The 18,965-nt window shown below is 46.8% G+C and overlaps 2 protein-coding genes across 2 annotated transcripts in view; both read right to left on the bottom strand.

Annotated features, from left to right (window-relative positions):
* si:ch211-186j3.6 (neural-cadherin) overlaps nucleotides 1–18,965 on the bottom strand; it is a 197,455-nt gene that overhangs the window by 92,083 nt on the left and 86,407 nt on the right. The window contains exons 13-16 of the mRNA XM_052062613.1: nucleotides 16,605–16,854; nucleotides 14,413–14,540; nucleotides 14,154–14,340; nucleotides 9,310–9,453 (exon numbers count right to left, since the gene is read on the bottom strand). Of these exons, the coding sequence (XP_051918573.1) occupies nucleotides 9,310–9,453; nucleotides 14,154–14,340; nucleotides 14,413–14,540; nucleotides 16,605–16,854 (709 nt within the window). The remainder of the gene's footprint in view (nucleotides 1–9,309; nucleotides 9,454–14,153; nucleotides 14,341–14,412; nucleotides 14,541–16,604; nucleotides 16,855–18,965) is intronic.
* The window catches only part of LOC127599097 (major histocompatibility complex class I-related gene protein-like), a 157,543-nt gene that overhangs the window by 33,841 nt on the left and 104,737 nt on the right, over nucleotides 1–18,965 (bottom strand). The gene's annotated exons all lie outside the window — the stretch shown is intronic.

Here is an 18,965-nt window from a genome sequence, read left to right on the forward strand (position 1 = left end):
CGTCTTCAGACTTTTTTTTGTGGGACTGCTCATGAAAGGGATGCTTTCCAAATTTCATGTTGCTAAAAAGAATATGGCCAAGACATAAAATGGTCAAATAGTTTGGTCAAAGGGTTCTAAGAGTATTTTTTTTGGGGGGGGGGGGTACTGGACAACATTTTCAAGATGAGTTTCTCTGGAAAGACCAACATGAGCCAAAAAATGGGCCGCTTCGAGCAAAACGGCCCACTTCCTGTGACTTTTGGGAAACGTCGTCTTCAGACTTTTTTTTTGTGGGACTGCTCATGAAAGGGATGCTTTCCAAATTTCATGTTGCTAAAAAGAATATGGCCAAGACATAAAATGGTCAAATAGTTTGGTCAAAGGGTTCTAAGAGTATTTTTTTTTTTTTTGGAGGGTACTGGACAACATTTTCAAGATGAGTTTGTCTGGAAAGACCAACATGAGCCAAAAAATGGGCCGCTTCGAGCAAAACGGCCCACTTCCTGTGACTTTTTGGAAACGTCGTCTTCAGACTTTTTTTTGTGGGACTGCTCATGAAAGGGATGCTTCCCAAATTTCATGTTGCTAAAAAGAATATGGCCAAGACATAAAATGGTCAAATAGTTTGGTCAAAGGGTTCTAAGAGTATTTTTTTTTGGAGGGGGGGGGGGGGGGTACTGGACAACATTTTCAAGATGAGTTTGTCTGGAAAGACCAACATGAGCCAAAAATGGGCCGCTTCGAGCAAAACGGCCCACTTCCTGTGACTTTTTGGAAACGTCGTCTTCAGACTTTTTTTTGTGGGACTGCTCATGAAAGGGATGCTTTCCAAATTTCATGTTGCTAAAAAGAATATGGCCAAGACATAAAATGGTCAAATAGTTTGGTCAAAAGGTTCTAAGAGTATTTTTTTTTTTTTTTGAGGGTACTGGACAACATTTTCAAGATGAGTTTGTCTGGAAAGACCAACATGAGCCAAAAAATGGGCCGATTCGAGCAAAACGGCCCCCTTCCTGTGACTTTTTGGAAATGTCGTCTTCAAACTTTTTTGTGGGACTGCTCATGAAAGGGATGCTTTCCAAATTTCATGTTGCTAAAAAGAATATGGCCAAGACATAAAATGGTCAAATAGTTTGGTCAAAAGGTTCTAAGAGTATTTTTTTTTTTTTTTTGAGGGTACTGGACAACATTTTCAAGATGAGTTTGTCTGGAAAGACCAACATGAGCCAAAAAATGGGCCGATTCGAGCAAAACGGCCCACTTCCTGTGACTTTTTGGAAATGTCGTCTTCAGACTTTTTTGTGGGACTGCTCATGAAAGGGATGTCGACCAAATTTCATGCGGCATCGGCATCGGTTTGGCAGAAACCTGAAATGGTGATTGATTTTGGTCAAAGAGTACCAAGAGCCTCGAATGAACGTGTCAAAATTTTCAAGATGAGTTTGTCTGGAAAGACCAACATGAGCCAAAAAATGGGCCGCTTCGAGCAAAACGGCCCACTTCCTGTCACTTTTTGGAAACGTCGTCTTCAGACTTTTTTTGTGGGACTGCTCATGAAAGGGATGTCGACCAAATTTCATGCGGCATCGGCATCGGTTTGGCAGAAACCTGAAATGGTCAAAGAGTACTAAGAGCCTCGAATGAATGTGTCAAATCAAAATGGCAGACTTTCCGCGGGACATCATTCCTTTTGACTATTTTGTGGGTTTGCTCATGGTGGACATGTCAACCAAATGTCACGTTGCCAAGTGAAACGTGGCTGAACGCTCAAAGATATTTTGATACAGCTCTTGCGTCGGTTCCCATCATGAGATCGACCGCCAAGAAAGTGTCCATTCTTAGCAAAACGTTTTTTTTTGTTTTTTTGTTGCTGTTCATTGGACATAAAATGTCCTTTTGCGACCGAGTGCCGCCACTTCATAATTTCGCTTGCAAAACATTTTGAACTGTTTTGATTTGGTTTTCATTCAGGGTCAAGCGGGAATATGTCTGCATTCATGAGAAGCGCGTTATTGGGTCAGCGGGGGCCATTGCGGCGAATGTAAAGCTTTGGCTACACTTCAGAAGCTTTCAGCCAACGACGTCCAATCAGTCCGTCGTCCTTTTGGAGCCCACAAAAGTGCATTCTGATAACATATAATTGTGCTGGCCGAGGTATCGTTGCATTGAATTTGTCCCCCTCCTTTGGCAGCTATACAAACTCTATTCGGTGCCTTTTTAACACGTCGAAATGATGTTTTTTGCGAGTTGCCCTTGAAGACACAACGAGCGGTTGCCGCAAACACAATACATCACCCAGACAGACGAGGCAGGCATACTCGGAAAAAACAAAACGTTGGGCGAATCAAACTGCGAGAGGAAAAATGAGAAATAAAACCGCTTCTCCGAACAAGCATTGCAAGTGGAGTAAAACGGCTAAACGTTGATCATGTTGCTCATTTCGGACAAATTAGGTCATCAAGTAAAGTAAACTCATCATGTGGATGAGTTTTTTTTTTGCTTGTGGACAAACAACGTCAATCACCCGCCGCCCCCCCCCCCCCCTCAACATTTTGAAAGCTTGCTTCTTCAGATTGTAATGCTGGAAATAGACTTCTGTGAAATTGTAGCCACGAGTGAAGACGTGAAGGAAATGCATTCATTCATTCATCTTCCGAGCCGCTTGATCCTCACTAGGGTCGCGGGGGGGTGCTGGAGCCTATCCCAGCAGTCTTCGGGCAGTAGGCGGGGGACACCCTGAATCGGTTGCCAGCCAATCGCAGGGCGAACACAGAGACGAACAACCATTCGCACTCAACCTCACACCTTGGGACATTTTAGAGTGTTCAATCTGCCTACCATGCATGTTTTTGGAATGTGGGAGGAAACCGGAGCACCCGGAGAAAACCCACGCAGGCCCGGGGAGAACATGCAAACCCCACACAGGGAGGCCGGAGCTCCATTCGCACTCACACTCACACCGAGGGACAATTTAGAGTGTTCAATCAGCCTGCCACGCATGTTTTTGGAATGTGGGAGGAAACCGGAGCACCCGGAGAAAACCCACGCAGGCCCGGGGAGAACATGCAAACCCCACACAGGGAGGCCGGAGCTGGAATCGAACCCGGTACCTCTGAACTGTGAAGCCGACGTGCTAACCACTGGACTACCGGGCCGCCCTGAAGGAAATGCAAAAGGGAATATTTCGAATGAAGAAAACAGTCGGCTCGATGGGAGGAGTCCGCATTTCAAGCCAAACGCGGCAAAGCTGTGTTTACCTGCGATGCTTTCACGCAAATGGATCCAAGTTCACAAGTGGGACTTTTTTTTATTCCTTCGATGAAGGTCTTTTAAGCATTTTGGACCTCCATTTGGCTGTACGCTCTTTTTGTCATTTCAAAAAGCTACATTGCGTTTCTTTGCGATGCTTTCAAATGTCTTGACATCTGTTTGTAAATGTGCTGAAATGGTGTGTCAAGTAATGATGCATAAATCACCTTGGATTGCCTTTGCAGCTTTTTTTTTTTTTTGTCTCGACCTGACATGTCTAAATATTCCCATGTACGTATTTCCTGCCGATAAAAGAACTCATATAGCCGGGAGTGATTGCAATACACAAAGTCCATGTTTTAAAATATACGCACTAAGTAGATAAGTCTCGTTTCATGTTTCCTTCTTTTTTTTTTTTCTAGTTTGAAGGTCACAATGAAGAGTAGGTGAATGCGAAAAGGATGATGACGACGATGATGATGATTTGCTCTTAAATGTGGTCTGGAACAATAACGCCCCGCCTCCCTCCTCGACGCCACTCGTGAAATAATGGCTCTGACCCTGCGCGCTTGCCTGCCAGCGAGGTTCCGAAATTTGTCTTTATTCTGATTAGCATTATGCTAATTCCCAGCACGCCTGTTGCTGCTTCATGCCCAAAATCGCTGATGTGTACTCAGAGATAGATTGGCATTCCAATACAGTTGACATGCTAAAGTCATGCGTAAACCTCCAAATCGTGAAAGCGATTGGTTGGTTGCATGCTCGGTTTGTTTGCTTCCTCCTTCATTAGATGTGTGCAGGTACGTGCGGCAGCTTTGAAGGAAGCTCGTTCAGTTGTTGGCTCCTTTGTTACGAAGTCGGTCAGGTTAGAGGCTCGCTAGGTCAGGAGGAGCATGTGACATTTTGTGTGTGTGTGTGTGTGTTTCATTTTGTTGGGGGGGGGGGCTGTATATATATGTGTGTGTGGCCCGGTAGACCAGTGATTAGCACGTGGGCTTCACAGTGCAGAGGTACCGGGTTCGATTTCAGCTCCGGCCTCCCTGTGTGGAGTTTGCATGTTCTCCCCGGGCCTGCGTGGGTTTTCTCCGGGTGCTCCGGTTTCCTCCCACATTCCAAAAACATGCGTGGCAGGCTGATTGGACGCTCTAAATTGTCCCGAGGTGTGAGTGTGAGTGCAAATGGTTGTTTGTTTCTGTGTGCCCTGCGATTGGCTGGCAACCTATTCAGGGTGTCCCCCGCCTACTGCCCGAAGACAGCTGGGATAGGCTCCAGCACCCCCCGCGACCCTAGTGAGGATCAAGCGGCTCGGAAGATGAATGAATGAATGAATGAATGAATGAATGAATGAATGAATGAATGAATGAGTGTGTGTGTGTGTGTGTGTGTGAGAGAGAGCCGTGCGGAACAATTGGAATTGTTGGGAGCCCTCAATCCGCCTCGTTTTGTAGCGCCTGCGTTTGGCTTTCCAAACGAGACGTCAGGGGGATACGTGCAATCGCAACTTCTCTAGACTTGGGTTCACATTGCCGCCCCCCCCTCCCCGTCCACTTCCGTTTTCTAATTGTCCGCATGGCTTGAATATATGCAAATAACCGCGAGGAGCTCAAGAACGGCGGTCGGCAAAGGGATGCTGCGGTCCAAACGAAATGAAATTAGTGTTTTTTTTTTTCTTCATCTCTGGACTCATTTGAGTTAAGTTAAGTTAAGAAAACCTTTATTAGTCTAACAATGGAGAAATTCCCAATTCACAGCAGCAAAAATTTGCAACATCTCTCCGTTTCCCTGGACAATGCACTTTACGACACACGTACGCACACACGCAGTTGTGCAATTTACAGCAACCATGTGAAACCATGAATAAACATGGCGTCTTTTTATATACAGGATGCAGAGCAAGTACGCCCAACGATAACTAAATCACACATTCAGAAAGGCGGGTCGATTGATCTCAAGTCGTGCGAGCTGATCATTTCAACGGGTAGCACTCGAGCGATGGAGTGGAAAGCATGAAAATGCGCAGCAGAGTTTGCACGGCCTGCCCACGTCGACGGGAGCAGTTTCGTTCGGGTCGTCTTTTCATCCGTCACTTTTGCACGTAGCGCTGATGCTAACGCCGTAGGTGCCGGCGTAACTTGAAAATGATTCGCTTTACATGATAAGGCCGATTTATGATTCCAGGTTGGCCCATTTTCTTAGGAGCTCACGGTGTTATTTTAGTCTACATTCGTTGAGCAGGAGAAAAACGCTGTTTGAGAAAATAATAGAATCTATGTTCATAAAATTTTCATCCATCCATCCATCATCTACCGCTGATCCGGGGCCGGGTCGCGGGGGCAACAGCTTTAGCAGGGAAGCCCAGACTTCCCTCTCCCTAGCTACTTCTTCCAGCTCTCCCCGGGGGATCCCGAGTCGTTCCCAGGCAAGCTGGGTGACATAGTCTCTCCAGCGTGTCCTGGGTCTTCCTCGGAGTCTCCTCCCGGTGGGACATGCCCGGAACACCTCACCGGGGAGGCGTTCAGGAGGCATCCGAATCAGATGCCCAAGCCACCTCATCTGGCTCCTCTCGATGTGGAGGAGAAGCGGCTCGACTCTGAGCCCCTCCCGGATGACTGAGCTTCTCACCTTATCTCTAAGGGAGAGCCCGGACACCCTGCGGAGAAAACTCATTTCAGCCGCTTGTATCCGGGCTCATAAAATTTTGCTTTCCTCAAATGTAATGTCGTCGTGAGAGTTGCGCGAGACTTTCTACAGACTCCGAAGATTTCTGCGAAGTAGATGGAGTTTGTCCGCAGGTGTTTTGGACCGACTCTGGCCAGCACGGAGGCTATAATGAGACCTTTTTGAGCGCGAGTATTGACTAGCTCTGGCATTTAACGAGACTACGCTTGTTTACAGAGAGGATTTATTCCAGCTTTTTGCCATCCAACAAATAACCGGGAAAAAAAAAAACTCCCTGGCAGCAGTGGGGAGGAGCTCGCGGCCTCTGCCGAACTCGCTGCATGCAATTGTATTGATTTGACTGATAATGACATCCCAAGTGGGGGGCTCTCGCCTTTTTAATCCAGTACAGATGTTCAATTTCAGCTCCGCTTGTGCTCCACGTTCACATTTGCATTTCATGTGCCAAAATTCACACGGACAAGCAGTCTTGACATCTTTATTTTTTTCTGATCGTCATGAACTTTGCTCATGGCCGGTGTTCGACTATGCAGGTTGTTTTCTCCATTACGGTCGTGATGATCATTATGACAATTAGCATCAAGGTGGCTCCGTTTCCAAAAGCAGGATCGAGAAGGACCTCCCAAAAAAAAATTACAACTTCATTCTCACAAGATCGGGCATTTTTTTTTTCTTTTTTACTTCATAAAATGATAGATTGATTCTAACATTATTTCAGGGCATATTAAAAAAAATCCCAAATGGCAGTTTTATTCGAACACAACCCTTTCTTTATGGAACCAGTTTTTTTTTCTACCTTGACTCCTGGAATGTTACACAGAGTAATGTTCTTACAACATTACACTATTTTTTCAAACCAACATTTTATTAAACAAGACTTCATTCTTGTAAGATTAATTTTGCCTTTGGAGGAAAAAAATAATGCCCCTCTCCCCAAAAATTATTTTTGTGGAAAAAAAAATCTTATTACGTGGCGACCCGGTACGGTACACCAGTGGTTAGCACGTGGGCTTCACAGTGCAGAGGTACCGGGTTCGATTCCAGCTCCGGCCTCCCTGCGTGGAGTTTGCATGTTCTCCCCGGGCCTGCGTGGGTTTTCTCCGGGTGCTCCGGTTTCCTCCCACATTCCAAAAATATGGATGGCAGGCTGATTGAACACTCCAAATTGTCCCTCGGTGTGTGAGTGTGAGTGGTTGTTCGTCTCTGTGTGCCCTGCGATTGGCTGGCGACCGATTCAGGGTGTCCCCAGCCTACTGCCCGGAGACAGCTGGGATCGGCTCCAGCACCCCCCGCGACCCTAGTGAGGATCAAGCGGCTCGGAAGATGAATGAATGAAAATCTTATTACGCCCGCTTTCTTGAAAAAAAAAAGTCATTCTTCATGACAAACGTGTTGAAAAAATTGAAAAAAATAAATAAATGCAAACTATTGTGCCTTTCTTTCCCTCTGCTGTCGACTGTACGCTTTTGTCCTCGCATTACGACCGTCACAGTTCACCTTTTTTCTCTGTTTGTGCAGGGCTGAGTTTTACAATGCCAGCCCGAGGGCACTCAATTACAGTCGGCAGCGCAGGGCCGTGTAGGACAAAATGGCAGCGTCGTGAGGTCGCCGAAAATGGATGGATTCATCCGTTTAAGTCTTATTTGACAAATTATTCATCATAAAACCATGTTGAGACGAGAGGGGGGGGGGGGGCACAAGAAACAGCCCCCAGGAAATGGTGGTCAGTCTGGCTTGAGCAACACGCTTGTCCCCAAAATGGCGCTCTAATGGCCTGACGGGGGTTGTCAGTGGACCGCGACAAGATGCTAACGGCGCAAAAGAACATTTGGACAACCTCGTCGGGCTGCGAGCCCACGGGGTGGCCTGCGTTGGAAGCAAGCCGACATTAATAGATCATAATTCCAAAGGTGTCGGATGAGGAGTGGCGTCGTTCAAGCCCCGGAGCGATAATATCGCCGAGTCATCACGAGCGCCTTATTATAGGCGGGCGGACTGGAAAGGTCAGCCGCTTGTTGGGTTTCGAACATTGCCATATTGAAGTGTGTTGCCTTCTTTGGCTGTCAGGCTACAAGTCGTGATCTTGCTGAGAGAGTCCAAGGCTCCCACCAAGGTGCCGCCATCAGCGACACTGCTCCGGGGGCAAAGGAGTGGCAACGTCGGGGCAGAACGCCAATGTAGCATATTTTCTACACCTCGAACGTGCCGTCTATGCCACGTTAACACTCTACGAGCTTCTCGTGTAGCAGATGTGCAAAGTGGCTGTTCCTCCACGTTGACATCGATTTCTAGAAACACATCATAGTACTGCTTTACGTAACGTACATTTTTTTTTTTTAATCGACACCGTTTGCCGGATATTCTGCGTAATATTTCAGAATGTGTCATGTGTCCGCGTGGAGTCTGCCATATAATTCCACTGTACAGCATCGCCATGTATGACAAAGACAAAGTTTATCGCAGGGGTGCTGGAGCCTATCCCAGCCGTCTCCGGGCAGTAGGCGGGGGACACCCTGAACCGGTTGCCAGCCAATCGCAGGGCACACAGAAACGAACAACCATCCACGCTCACATTCACACCTCGGGACAATTTAGAGCGTTCAATCAGCCTGCCATGCATGTTTTTTTGGAATGTGGGAGGAAACCGGAGCACCCGGAGAAAACCCACGCAGGCCCGTGGAGAACATCCAACCTCCACACAGGGTGGCCGGAGCTGGAATCGAACCCGGTACCTCTGCACTGTGAAGCCGACGTGCTAACCACTGGACTACCTGGCCGTCACGCCTGATTTACATTGCATTCAATGAACCCCGTTGATACGTAGTCGTTACCATAGCATTACTGTACCGCATCCATCCCGGTGTCTCTGCAGTTTGAAGGTAGCGTCTAAACATTACAATTAACAGCGACGGCGAGAGACCACGGGTGTACCATATTCACATCATGTTTGAAGCCCCCGACAGCATATTTGCATCTTAAACATAACTACAACGTGCCAGATGGGATGTGACGTACCGTGCCTTCAATGCGCCTCATTTACATTCACTATAAATCAAGTCGAATGGATACACGCTCACTTCGTACTTGATGTACCTTTGCGGAGCCGTAGTTGTTAAATCCTACGGTATTTACCATTTCCGTGTGATGTCTACACAGCGGTATTGTGCATCAAACTTATCTCATATTTGATGTTGACGCGCCTCTCGAGCGCATGTGCATATCATATTTAGTGCAACTATCATGCATCGTAGTTTTGACTGGATTTATAAGGACCGTACTTAATGTTTATGTATATTTGATGTACGACATCGTATTTAATGCTGCTTATTAATAACGGATCATTTTTACTTATTTGCTGTAGCCGCCACGCATGATATAGGATGTAATGTGGAGTTGCACCTTCGTCTCCGTCGTTGGCGCTGACGGTGAGGACGGCAAATCCCACGTCGGCGTCCTCATCCGTGTCCACCTCGTACGCGCTCTGAGCGAAGGCCGGCTCGTTGTCGTTGACGTCGCTGATGAACACGCGAACGTACGCCGTGTCTGAGAGTGACAACAACAAACACTTAAACCTCCTCAAAACTCACTTGTACTGACTCAGCATGACTTAGATTTGTTCTTGATTTTACTGCTTGGTGCTTTCTACCGCCTTTAGTACCGATTCGTCTTACTGTTTATTGTGTATGTTAAATCGCTCCATGTACAGCACTTTGTATGCAGCGATGGCTGTTTGAAAGTGCTCCAGAAATACTCTTGACTTGACTTGACTTATGGATCGGAACATTAGTACTTGATTCTTGGGCCAGGAGGGAAAGAGAAAAAAAAGGTTGCAAATTTTGATCAATCCAGGTCTTTTTTATGGTCAATTGTTCTGTTACCGTTTCAAAAACACAGCTTTAGTTTTAATAAAATCTTTTTTTGAAGTCTTAATATTGTCTTTCTTGCAAAAGAAGACAAGTTGTCTTGTAAGTTAAAATTATTCCGAAAAATAATGATTTCCTTGTGATATCGCACATTTTCACAATTTGATCATCATATAATATATATATATAACTCTTATATATATAAGAGTTTTGCTTTTTTTGCTTTTCAAAAAATATGATATGCTATATGATTCTCAAGACATTAAAAAATTATGACTTTCTTGCTTATATATATATATTTTCAGAATACTCACTTGTATTATTTGGCATTCGACTCAGCATGACTTAGATTTGTTCTTTGTTTTACTGTTTGGTGCTTTCTACCGCCTTTATTACCGATTTGTCTTACTGTTTATTGTGCATGTTAAATCGATCCATGTACAGCACTTTGTATGCAGCGATGGCTGTTTGAAAGTGCTCCAGAAATACTCTTGACTTGACTTATTCTTGATTTTACTGTCTGGGGCTTTCTACCGCCTTTATTACCTATTTGTCTTTGTCTTTTCATGTACAGCACTTTGTATGCAGCGATGGCTGTTTGAAAGTGCTCATTAAATACTGTACCCCCCCCCCCCCCCCCCAAAAAAAATGTCACTATCCTCCAAAACGTCAAACTTCATTTTTCTAATAACACAGCCTTAAAAATAATGACATTTTGGAAAAATGCTATTTTATTTTAGTAAAATTCAAAATTGTTTTCTTGAAAAGACAATGACTGTGTTCTCAGAACACCGAGCCACCTTTTGTGATTGAAAATCATGCAACTTTATTCTTTAACATTACATGCTTACTCTCATGAAAAATCTGGAATGGAATCTGCAAATAAATAAATGAACTCATAAAGATGCCAATAAAAAAATACGACTGTTGCATTAATCCTGCAAAATGTACAACTTTAGTCAAAACAAAAAATAGCCTTCCCTGAAAAATAAATGCCACGTTTTTCCCCAACACTGTGACCTTCCATTGACCTGACTAATGAACACGCTGCCATCCGGCGCGCCTACGAGTACCAAGGACGCAACAATGACAATAACAAGAAAGTCTTCATAACGGCAGCAAGAAAGATGCTATTCCAAGCGCGGAGTTGTGCCTATTCTGTCACCTCGCACATCTGTCGCTTTGCAGCCAGAACACAAAGTAGTCGCAAATGTGTTTCACCCACGCCGAGGCGCACCAAAATAACTCAAACCGTCCTCCCTTACATTTGCCGCCTCTTGTCTGTTGAGGAAAACACATAGACGGATGAGACTCTCCCACTAGCCCGGGGCTTCAAACTTCTTTCCGTGCAAAGAGTTGACTTTTATTATTATTATTCGTGTTTAAAATACAAACTGTGAACATTTCACATGGAGCGAATGGCAAATGGCATGTCAAAATGCCAATCGTGTTCAACTTCAGCCATGGGTTGAGCCAAAGTCACTCACGACACATTTCTTAGTTTCGGAACTGTAAATAAATGATCCTTTTTGCCACCATAAACTATTTCTCCGTCTTGTTTTAGTTGTTTAGTTGTCGGTCTTGATGTGTTTCTCTTCACAATAAATTAAAAAAAGATTTTAAAAACGACTCCGAGTCGAGCCGCTTCTCCTCCACATCGAGAGGAGCCAGATGAGGTGGCTTGGGCATCTGATTCGGATGCCTCCTGAACGCCTCCCTGGTGAGGTGTTCCGGGCATGTCCCACCGGGAGAAGACCCCGAGGAAGACCCAGGACACGCTGGAGAGACTATGTCACCCAGCTGGCCTGGGAACGCCTCGGGATCCCCCGGGGAGAGCTGGAAGAAGTAGCTAGGGAGAGGGAAGTCTGGGCTTCCCTGCTAAAGCTGTTGCCCCCGCGACCCGGCCCCGGATAAGCGGTAGAAGATGGATGGATGGATTTTAAAAACTTTCCTTGTCTTCACTTTTGGGTCAGAAACCATTTTTTTTGAGGGGGTGCGGGGACCTCTCTCTTTTTGGTCTTTTGACTGAGATCTCAAACTGTTGACTTTGCCTCTCTATATTTACAGATTTACATCATCATTACCTATGGAAGTTGAAAAATCAAGCCTGTTTTGACAAAACAAGCTATGGCAGCTACAGATATTTGTTTTTAAATGCAGGGGATTCCAATGAAAAAGTCTCACTACTACAAGTACAATTAGCAAGTACAGTATTTGTACTTTGTTACTACCCACCACTGCCTGCCACAGGGACTCATCGGTTACAGGGCATAAAATAAGCAAATAAACTCATCGTAAAAAAAAGATGGAACCTTCGGGATGGGGCGGAGCTGTGGTAGACCGGCCTTTGATAGCGTCGCATCATTTGCACTCGGCGAGATGGAGATGAATAATTTAAGGGGGAGATGGCGCACAACAACTCAATGAGATGTTGTCGGAGTTGGGGGGGGGCGGGGTGCAAAAAGAGGCACGAAGCCGCCCGTTCGCACTCCAAACATTCACACCGCAAAGTGCAAAGCGACAGTTGAGAGAGGTACAAGCGCTTTCTGTAAGCTTTTCAGAAACTGAGAAAAACATCCGTCGGAAGGAAGAATACTACCAAAGAAGGTAGAGGGTCGGGCGTGGCCACAGTGATTATTCAAGAGGAAACGAAAGGCATATAAAAAATAAAAAAATAGCGACAGCAAAGAGACTGTGGAGCTAAACACCCTTTTCCGGTTAGAAAACCTCCAAAAATTGTGGGATGGTCAACGGAGACCAAAGGTTAATTTTTCTATGCCAGCAACGAATCGTGACGGGCAGAACAATGAACTGTTTTTCTCTCTCTCTCTCAGACCAACGGTAACAGGAGCACATGATGTTGAGAGGGACGACGATCTGCTCTCATTCAAGTTCAAAACACATCATAAGCAAGTCAAGTCAAGTCAAGAGTATTTCTGGAGCACTTTCAAAAAGTCATCGCTGCATACAAAGTGCTGTACATGGAGCGATTTAACATACACAATGAACAGTAAGACGAATCGGTAATAAAGGTGGTAGAAAGCACCAAGCAGTAAAATCAAGAACAAATCTAAGCAAAGCAATCTCTCGCTCTCAGTTAAAATGCAATCAGCACATTTTTGGCAGAAGATTGTCAGCGACCGTCATCTGTTCGCCAGCCGGCACGGGGCCGACTCGCCAGATGCGTAAAGTTACGCGTGACGAACTCGGATGGCAATGAAAACGAGTTCTTCTTCAGGTTTGCTCGCGTTCATCGCGGTCAGTCATTTGTTGTGTGACGTGTTTGACATTGAGACGATTTTTAGCCGAGCCGAGGATATCGAGAAGGGCCCGGGCTCATCTAGGAAGTGGTGAGCAAAAAGCATATTGTCCTGCGTCCTCGCCTTCCCACAACACCTCTCTCCAAGCGTCCGTCTGGACGAGCATCTGCCGTCCGCATGCGCTCGGTCGGTCGAACCGAAGCGGCACGTATGCGCTTCATCTGTCGCCGCGGAAACAAACGGAGACTTAAATGAACTGCGGCTGTCCAAGCAGCCGACAAAGATCCAAAAGCGCCGTCTGGTCGCTCGGCGGCACAGGTTGGAGGGTCGGCAAGCTTCGACTTTCCCAAGTTACCAAAACTCAAGCCACTCAAGTCGATTCAAATCATCACTTGAGTCAAGCAAGTCATACGATACAATTTTACTGAGTCACGACAAACACCAATCCCCAAAAATTAAAACTAACATTTATATTTATGAATTTCTAAGGACTCCACTGCTATGCCTTTCCGGGATGCTGTAATCTTTTTTTTTTAATTTTAATTTTTTTGCTGGAGCGGATTTAACGACTTCAACTGCTGGAAGTGCAACAATCAAAAGTGAGTGGCTCCTGGATTTTCGCACTGACTGATTTCGGGACACTTGGGCCAGACAAGAAATCTCGCTTTCTGAAGCTTAAAACAAACAATTGGCCAAAGAACGGACACTTGAATTGTGATTTAGCTGCACTTGTAACGTCATGGATGGATCACATTCTCGTCGTCTGCCATTGAAGCATCCAAATTTCTTCTTTCATATTGATGCAAAAGAAAAGCCATGAATGGGGTTGGGTTTTTTTTTCACTTGGAACATCGACAAAGGTTCTGGCCGCATCAACAGTTGCCGAGTCGGTTCCTCTTTATCCTCAACGAGGCAAAAGATGAGTTATTGCATTTTCAAAATGTCAAGCCAAGTCCATCGGGGGAGGTGGAGTTTTTTGTGGTCCCCAAAAGCCTTTAAAGTATCTGACAGAGGCACACTTTTGAAGTTTTTGAAGCAGGTTCAAAACCAATTAGCGTGTTTCAATGCGCTTCTAAGCATTCTTAATTCAGGCAAGCAAAGAGAGACGACCACCGCTCACCAGAGTTGGGCTGTCCGCGTTTGCCAGGCCTGGCCGACTCCCAGCCGTCCATCGATTGGACCTCCAAGAGGTAGGAACTTTTGGTCTCGCGGTCAAAAACAGCCTGCGTGTAGATGAAACCCAGCTCGGGGTCGATGCGAAAATACCGGTGGTCCCCGTTTCGATCCTCAAGCAGCGAGTAGGCGATCTAGAAGAAAGATAGTATTTGTGGTGCCAACGTTTGTTCTGAAAGCGAGTGCGTGGGAGCGCAGGGTTTCACCTTGCCGTTGAGGCCCAAGTCCAGGTCATTGGCGGACACCTGAAACACCAAAGTTCCCGATTGGGCGCCCTCGGTCACCGAGGCCTCGTAGATGGACGATGTAAAAAAGGGGACGTTGTCATTCACATCTGCAAAATGGCCGGGAATGGCAACTTGGATTAGTTGAACGTACATTTGACCGTACGCCTGTTTTGGTCTTTGGTTTCGAGGATAGGATTGAGGTCAGGGGTGGGTGGTGGGCGGCTCGGGATATAGGTGAGGGTTAGGGGTGTGGCTCAGGGGGTTAAAGCGCTTGGGTTTGGGGCTACCTTAGAGTTAGGGACTGAGAAGCAGAGGCACCAGGGTAAGTGGTCTGGGTTAGGGTTAGGGACACCGGGCATGGAGGCGGGGCTACGTTTCTTAAGCTTAATATGCTGCATATCGTTGACGTTGGGCCGAAACCCTTTAAAAAATGAGTTCAGGAAGATGATGGAACACTTGTTTGCTTTTTTGGGGGTTTTTTAAGCAGATCAGTGGGTCAGCGTTTGAACGTGACTTTGGGGTGGCGTGCGTATTGATATTTGATAAGACGATAGCAATAATGCAGTGCTCGGTAACTCCCAAAATATTTTGGTTGAATTTCCTGAAAATGTGTGATTTGGAGGAGACCAGGGGATTGCTTCAAATACGGACAGGATGCCGAAAAGGACTTTGGGAGTTGCGGCATTCCACTTTGAACGGCCCTGAGATGAGTGGCCCGAGTTGTTCTGCGTCATTATCAATGCGCACGTCGACCTTTTAGTCAGCGCAACACTTTATTTTTGGGGCATTTGAAAATGCATTTGGAATTACAGAGTGAAACCTTTAGTTCCACAACAGTTACTTGGACAGTTTGCACGTGACAAGAAGTCTTGCGGCGTCTTTCTTCTCTTGCGTTACTTGGCCGTGTCCTGACACGTGTTTTATTCTCCTGCTCAACTGTCAAGTTCTGCGGTCGGACCAAAGGGGAACGCTTTGCCGGGCTGTCGTTCTGACTTGCAAAGGGCTGCGCGAAGATGAAGCGGCATTTGAAGTCCGGACGAGTACGAGCTAACTTGTGGATACGTCGACAGGAGGGCGAAACGGCAAAAAGAACGAACGGCTGCGGGTGTCAGCGGAACGCCCAGACTGAGCCGACGGGAGCAAAACGTCCGGCTCTTTCCACTACTGGACTGAAATATTCCAGTCAAGGTTCCACTTGATAAATTATTCCACTCGGGAGGTCCCTTTGCTGTCACTCCGCTAAAGACCTTTCCGGTCCAGTCCGTTAGGAAAGACAAAGTATGTTTGCAATAAATGGGACATAAATGACAATGATCGCCATCATTATATGGAAGCGTGATGGCGAGAGCCAAAAGGTATAAGGTGACAGTGTGCGATTAGGACATACGGTTCAGGGCTACCGCGACGGATTCAGAAAGGAAAATGGAATGCTGGCGCGCTCTAACGGTGAGAGGTGCTTGTCTTTTTTGTGGTCTGATCGTCCACTTGTCATTTGGCGTCAGCCACGTTCTTATTTCACATCCTCGTCTCTTTTCCAAAGTACAAGTAGGACCTGTATGGTTGACAAGGGCCCCTTGTCGCCTACGTGACTCCACAATGATCCTTCATTCGTCCCGGTGTCAGGATGAGGTTCACAAAATGAATCGATAGCGGACAAAGCCGTGACGCTGGGCCGCCGCGAGCGCAGTCTTGAAGCCGCGTCAACGAAAGAGACGATTGTACAGGGCCACCGAGCGGGGAGCAGCCCGACCGTCCGTCTTTGCCGCGAGTCACAAAAAAAATGGGAGGAGAATTGACTTGAACTGAGCGAGACTGAGCTGCGCATTTCAGTTCAGGTGACAAAGTCTGAGCTAGTTTCATTATTTGTCGTCAGAATTGGACCATTCGGATGGAGGGGGATCTGCGGGCAAGAGAGCTCAAAGGGGGTAAAAGACCAGAAGCGAGGTTAGCATGAGGGCTCAAAGTAGGACCGAGGATTCAGGTTAGTTACAATTAGAACTCTGGGGCGAGGGCTGGGGGTGCGGTGTTCCGAGAATGGGATGGGGGGGAATTTGGCGCCAGAGACTTTGGCTCGGGCAAGGGTGTCCATCTCGAGATCTCGAGGGCCGAACCGGCCCATCGCACCGTTACGAGGTGGGACGGGTAATGGTGAGACCAGGCCAAAGACCAACCTGTGACGTTGACGAAGACAACGGTGAAGGCGGCCAACGGGACGGCGGCAACGTTCTGGGCTCGGACTCTCAGCATGAAGTTCCGGGTGATCTCGTAGTCAAGAGGCTCCGCCACGAGGATGGAGGCCGAGCCGTCCGCCCGGTTCGGCGTCAAGTAGAAGCGGACAGGCATGTTGGTCTCCGGGACCATGCCGTCCTCCAGATTGTACGTCACCCTGGGGTCGCCCAGCGGGGAGGTGGCTTTGATGGTCTGTTTGGAGAGAGGGCCCCCATTTTTGACTCCGAGCCCAAACCAAAACTGCAAAGCCGAACCCCCTCGACCATCCTGCCTCGTGTCGACTTTTGCATCTGATCAAGATGAAAATGCGACATAGGATTCTGCCGCCGCCACGGTCTCCCGTTTTTCCCAACGCACGCAAGCGCCCACCCGAGAATAACAAATCTCTGTCACGTTAGCTTTAAATTGTATGCTCTGCTCCAGATGAAATCTTTTAATCTATTGCAGCCCCCGGAGACCTCCTGGCACATTCCACTCTTCTACTTAGCGGCAAGCGATCAGCCCCTCTGTGTTTTACGACGCGCAATAACGTAAAGTCAAATATTAAGGCCGTAAATCTCCGGTGAGGCTCCAAACCGCCGGGACCAAACAACACGAGGCGTCCTCACCACTCCCGCCTCATCCTTGCTTGGTTAATTAAGGCGGAAGCAGCAAGCAGAAGACATTGCCATGCGCTTCCAATTAGGCTCAAAAATGCCATCTTGGACAGGACGGCGGTGACCTCGCTGAAGACGGTCAAGCCCCCGAGTGAGGAAGCCGGCGTAATGAGACGCCGGCTGGCAAACGTGCCCGATTAAAGGCGGGGGGGAGAGCTCTCATTTGCGCGGCAGAGCCATTAGCAACATCGCCGTCAGGCTGCGCTACCATTTCCGGCCATCCCATTGGCTCAATGTGAAGACTGCCCCAAAAAAATAATCATAATAATTAGAACAAAGATGAAATATCGCAAAGCAAGGCAAAGGAAGAAAAAAAATGAAAATGGCTTACTCTTTGCCTTGACCGTATTCCAAACCACTTAGTCCAAGCTAGCCCTTTAGCCTCACCCTTTCCGCTATTCAAACGGACCCAAAACAATGCGAGCCACTGGCTGGCAAACGTGCCGATTTCAAACGGCAAAGTGTTCTACTTTCCACAACAGAGTCATTACCACGACCGCCGCTTTTCTCATTTCGCTCAGGCCCGACCGTCGGCTGCCATTTTGGGGGATCCGATAGCTCAACGTGAAGGACCCTCGGCGACTGCTTTGTTTGCATCCTCGACGCGCAAATATCAATCAGCGGCTTTAATGGACTTAATTGCTTTGGAGAGACGCTGGGAAAACACTCGTGATTAGTCGAGAAGGCATAAACGGGAGTGCGGATGAATAATGAAAAACGGCTATTAGCGAACATCTGCAGCGCGCTAAAAATAAAGCTTCCGCGCTTTGCTTTTTCTGTCTTTTCATTTGGTTGCTAAAAGAGCAATCCCCATGTGAAAAAGGTCGTCTTTGTTTCCAGGTTCGGCTCATAATTAACCGGTTATATTTTGTTTTTTTTAATAAACGATTCAAGTGATGTCTTTTGGAAAAAAAGATGTTTTTTTTTCTTCTTCTTTCTAATTAACTCTAAAGTGCAATTGAGGAAGGAGGTCGGCTAACTGGAACGCTTACGCTGTGATTACCGTCGAATGTACACAAAGCATGGCCACCACTTCCTCCGTTGCCACCAGCTTACAGCTCAGAAACTGGATTCACTTTCACAGAACCAAATCGGAGAAGTCAGAAATGTGTTACCAGGTAACAATGACAAATCTTTTCTGTGACTGAATGCATGCGAGTGAGGTGATATTGTTTGGCCCCAGTGGACCTTGTACATTCCATCCTGTAGACTTGGGCCCCCTATCTCCTTATCTGAAATCAACGGTCTCAAACTTGGGACTTAAACTGGACAGTGATTTCAAACTCGATCGGCAAATTGGTGCCGTTGTTAAATCCAGCTTCTTTCACCTTAGACAGCTGGCCAAAATAAAACCTTTCCTCTCACATGAACACTTTGAGACAGTAATTCATGCCTTTGTCACATCCCGGCTCGATTACTGCAACGCCCTGTACTTTGGAGTCAGCCAGTCCTCCATCAAGCGCCTTCAGCTGGTACAGAATGCCGCTGCTCGCCTCTTGACTGGTACTCGTAAGAGGGAGCATATAACTCCTACTTTGGCATCCCTTCACTGGCTCCCCATTCATTTTAGAATTATTTTTAAGATCCTCCTCTTTGTTTTCAAATCTCTGAATAATCTCGCGCCACCTTACCTCTCTGAGCTCATAC

Source organism: Hippocampus zosterae, chromosome 4 (genome assembly GCF_025434085.1).
Source record: "Hippocampus zosterae strain Florida chromosome 4, ASM2543408v3, whole genome shotgun sequence".
Taxonomy (NCBI): domain Eukaryota; kingdom Metazoa; phylum Chordata; class Actinopteri; order Syngnathiformes; family Syngnathidae; genus Hippocampus; species Hippocampus zosterae.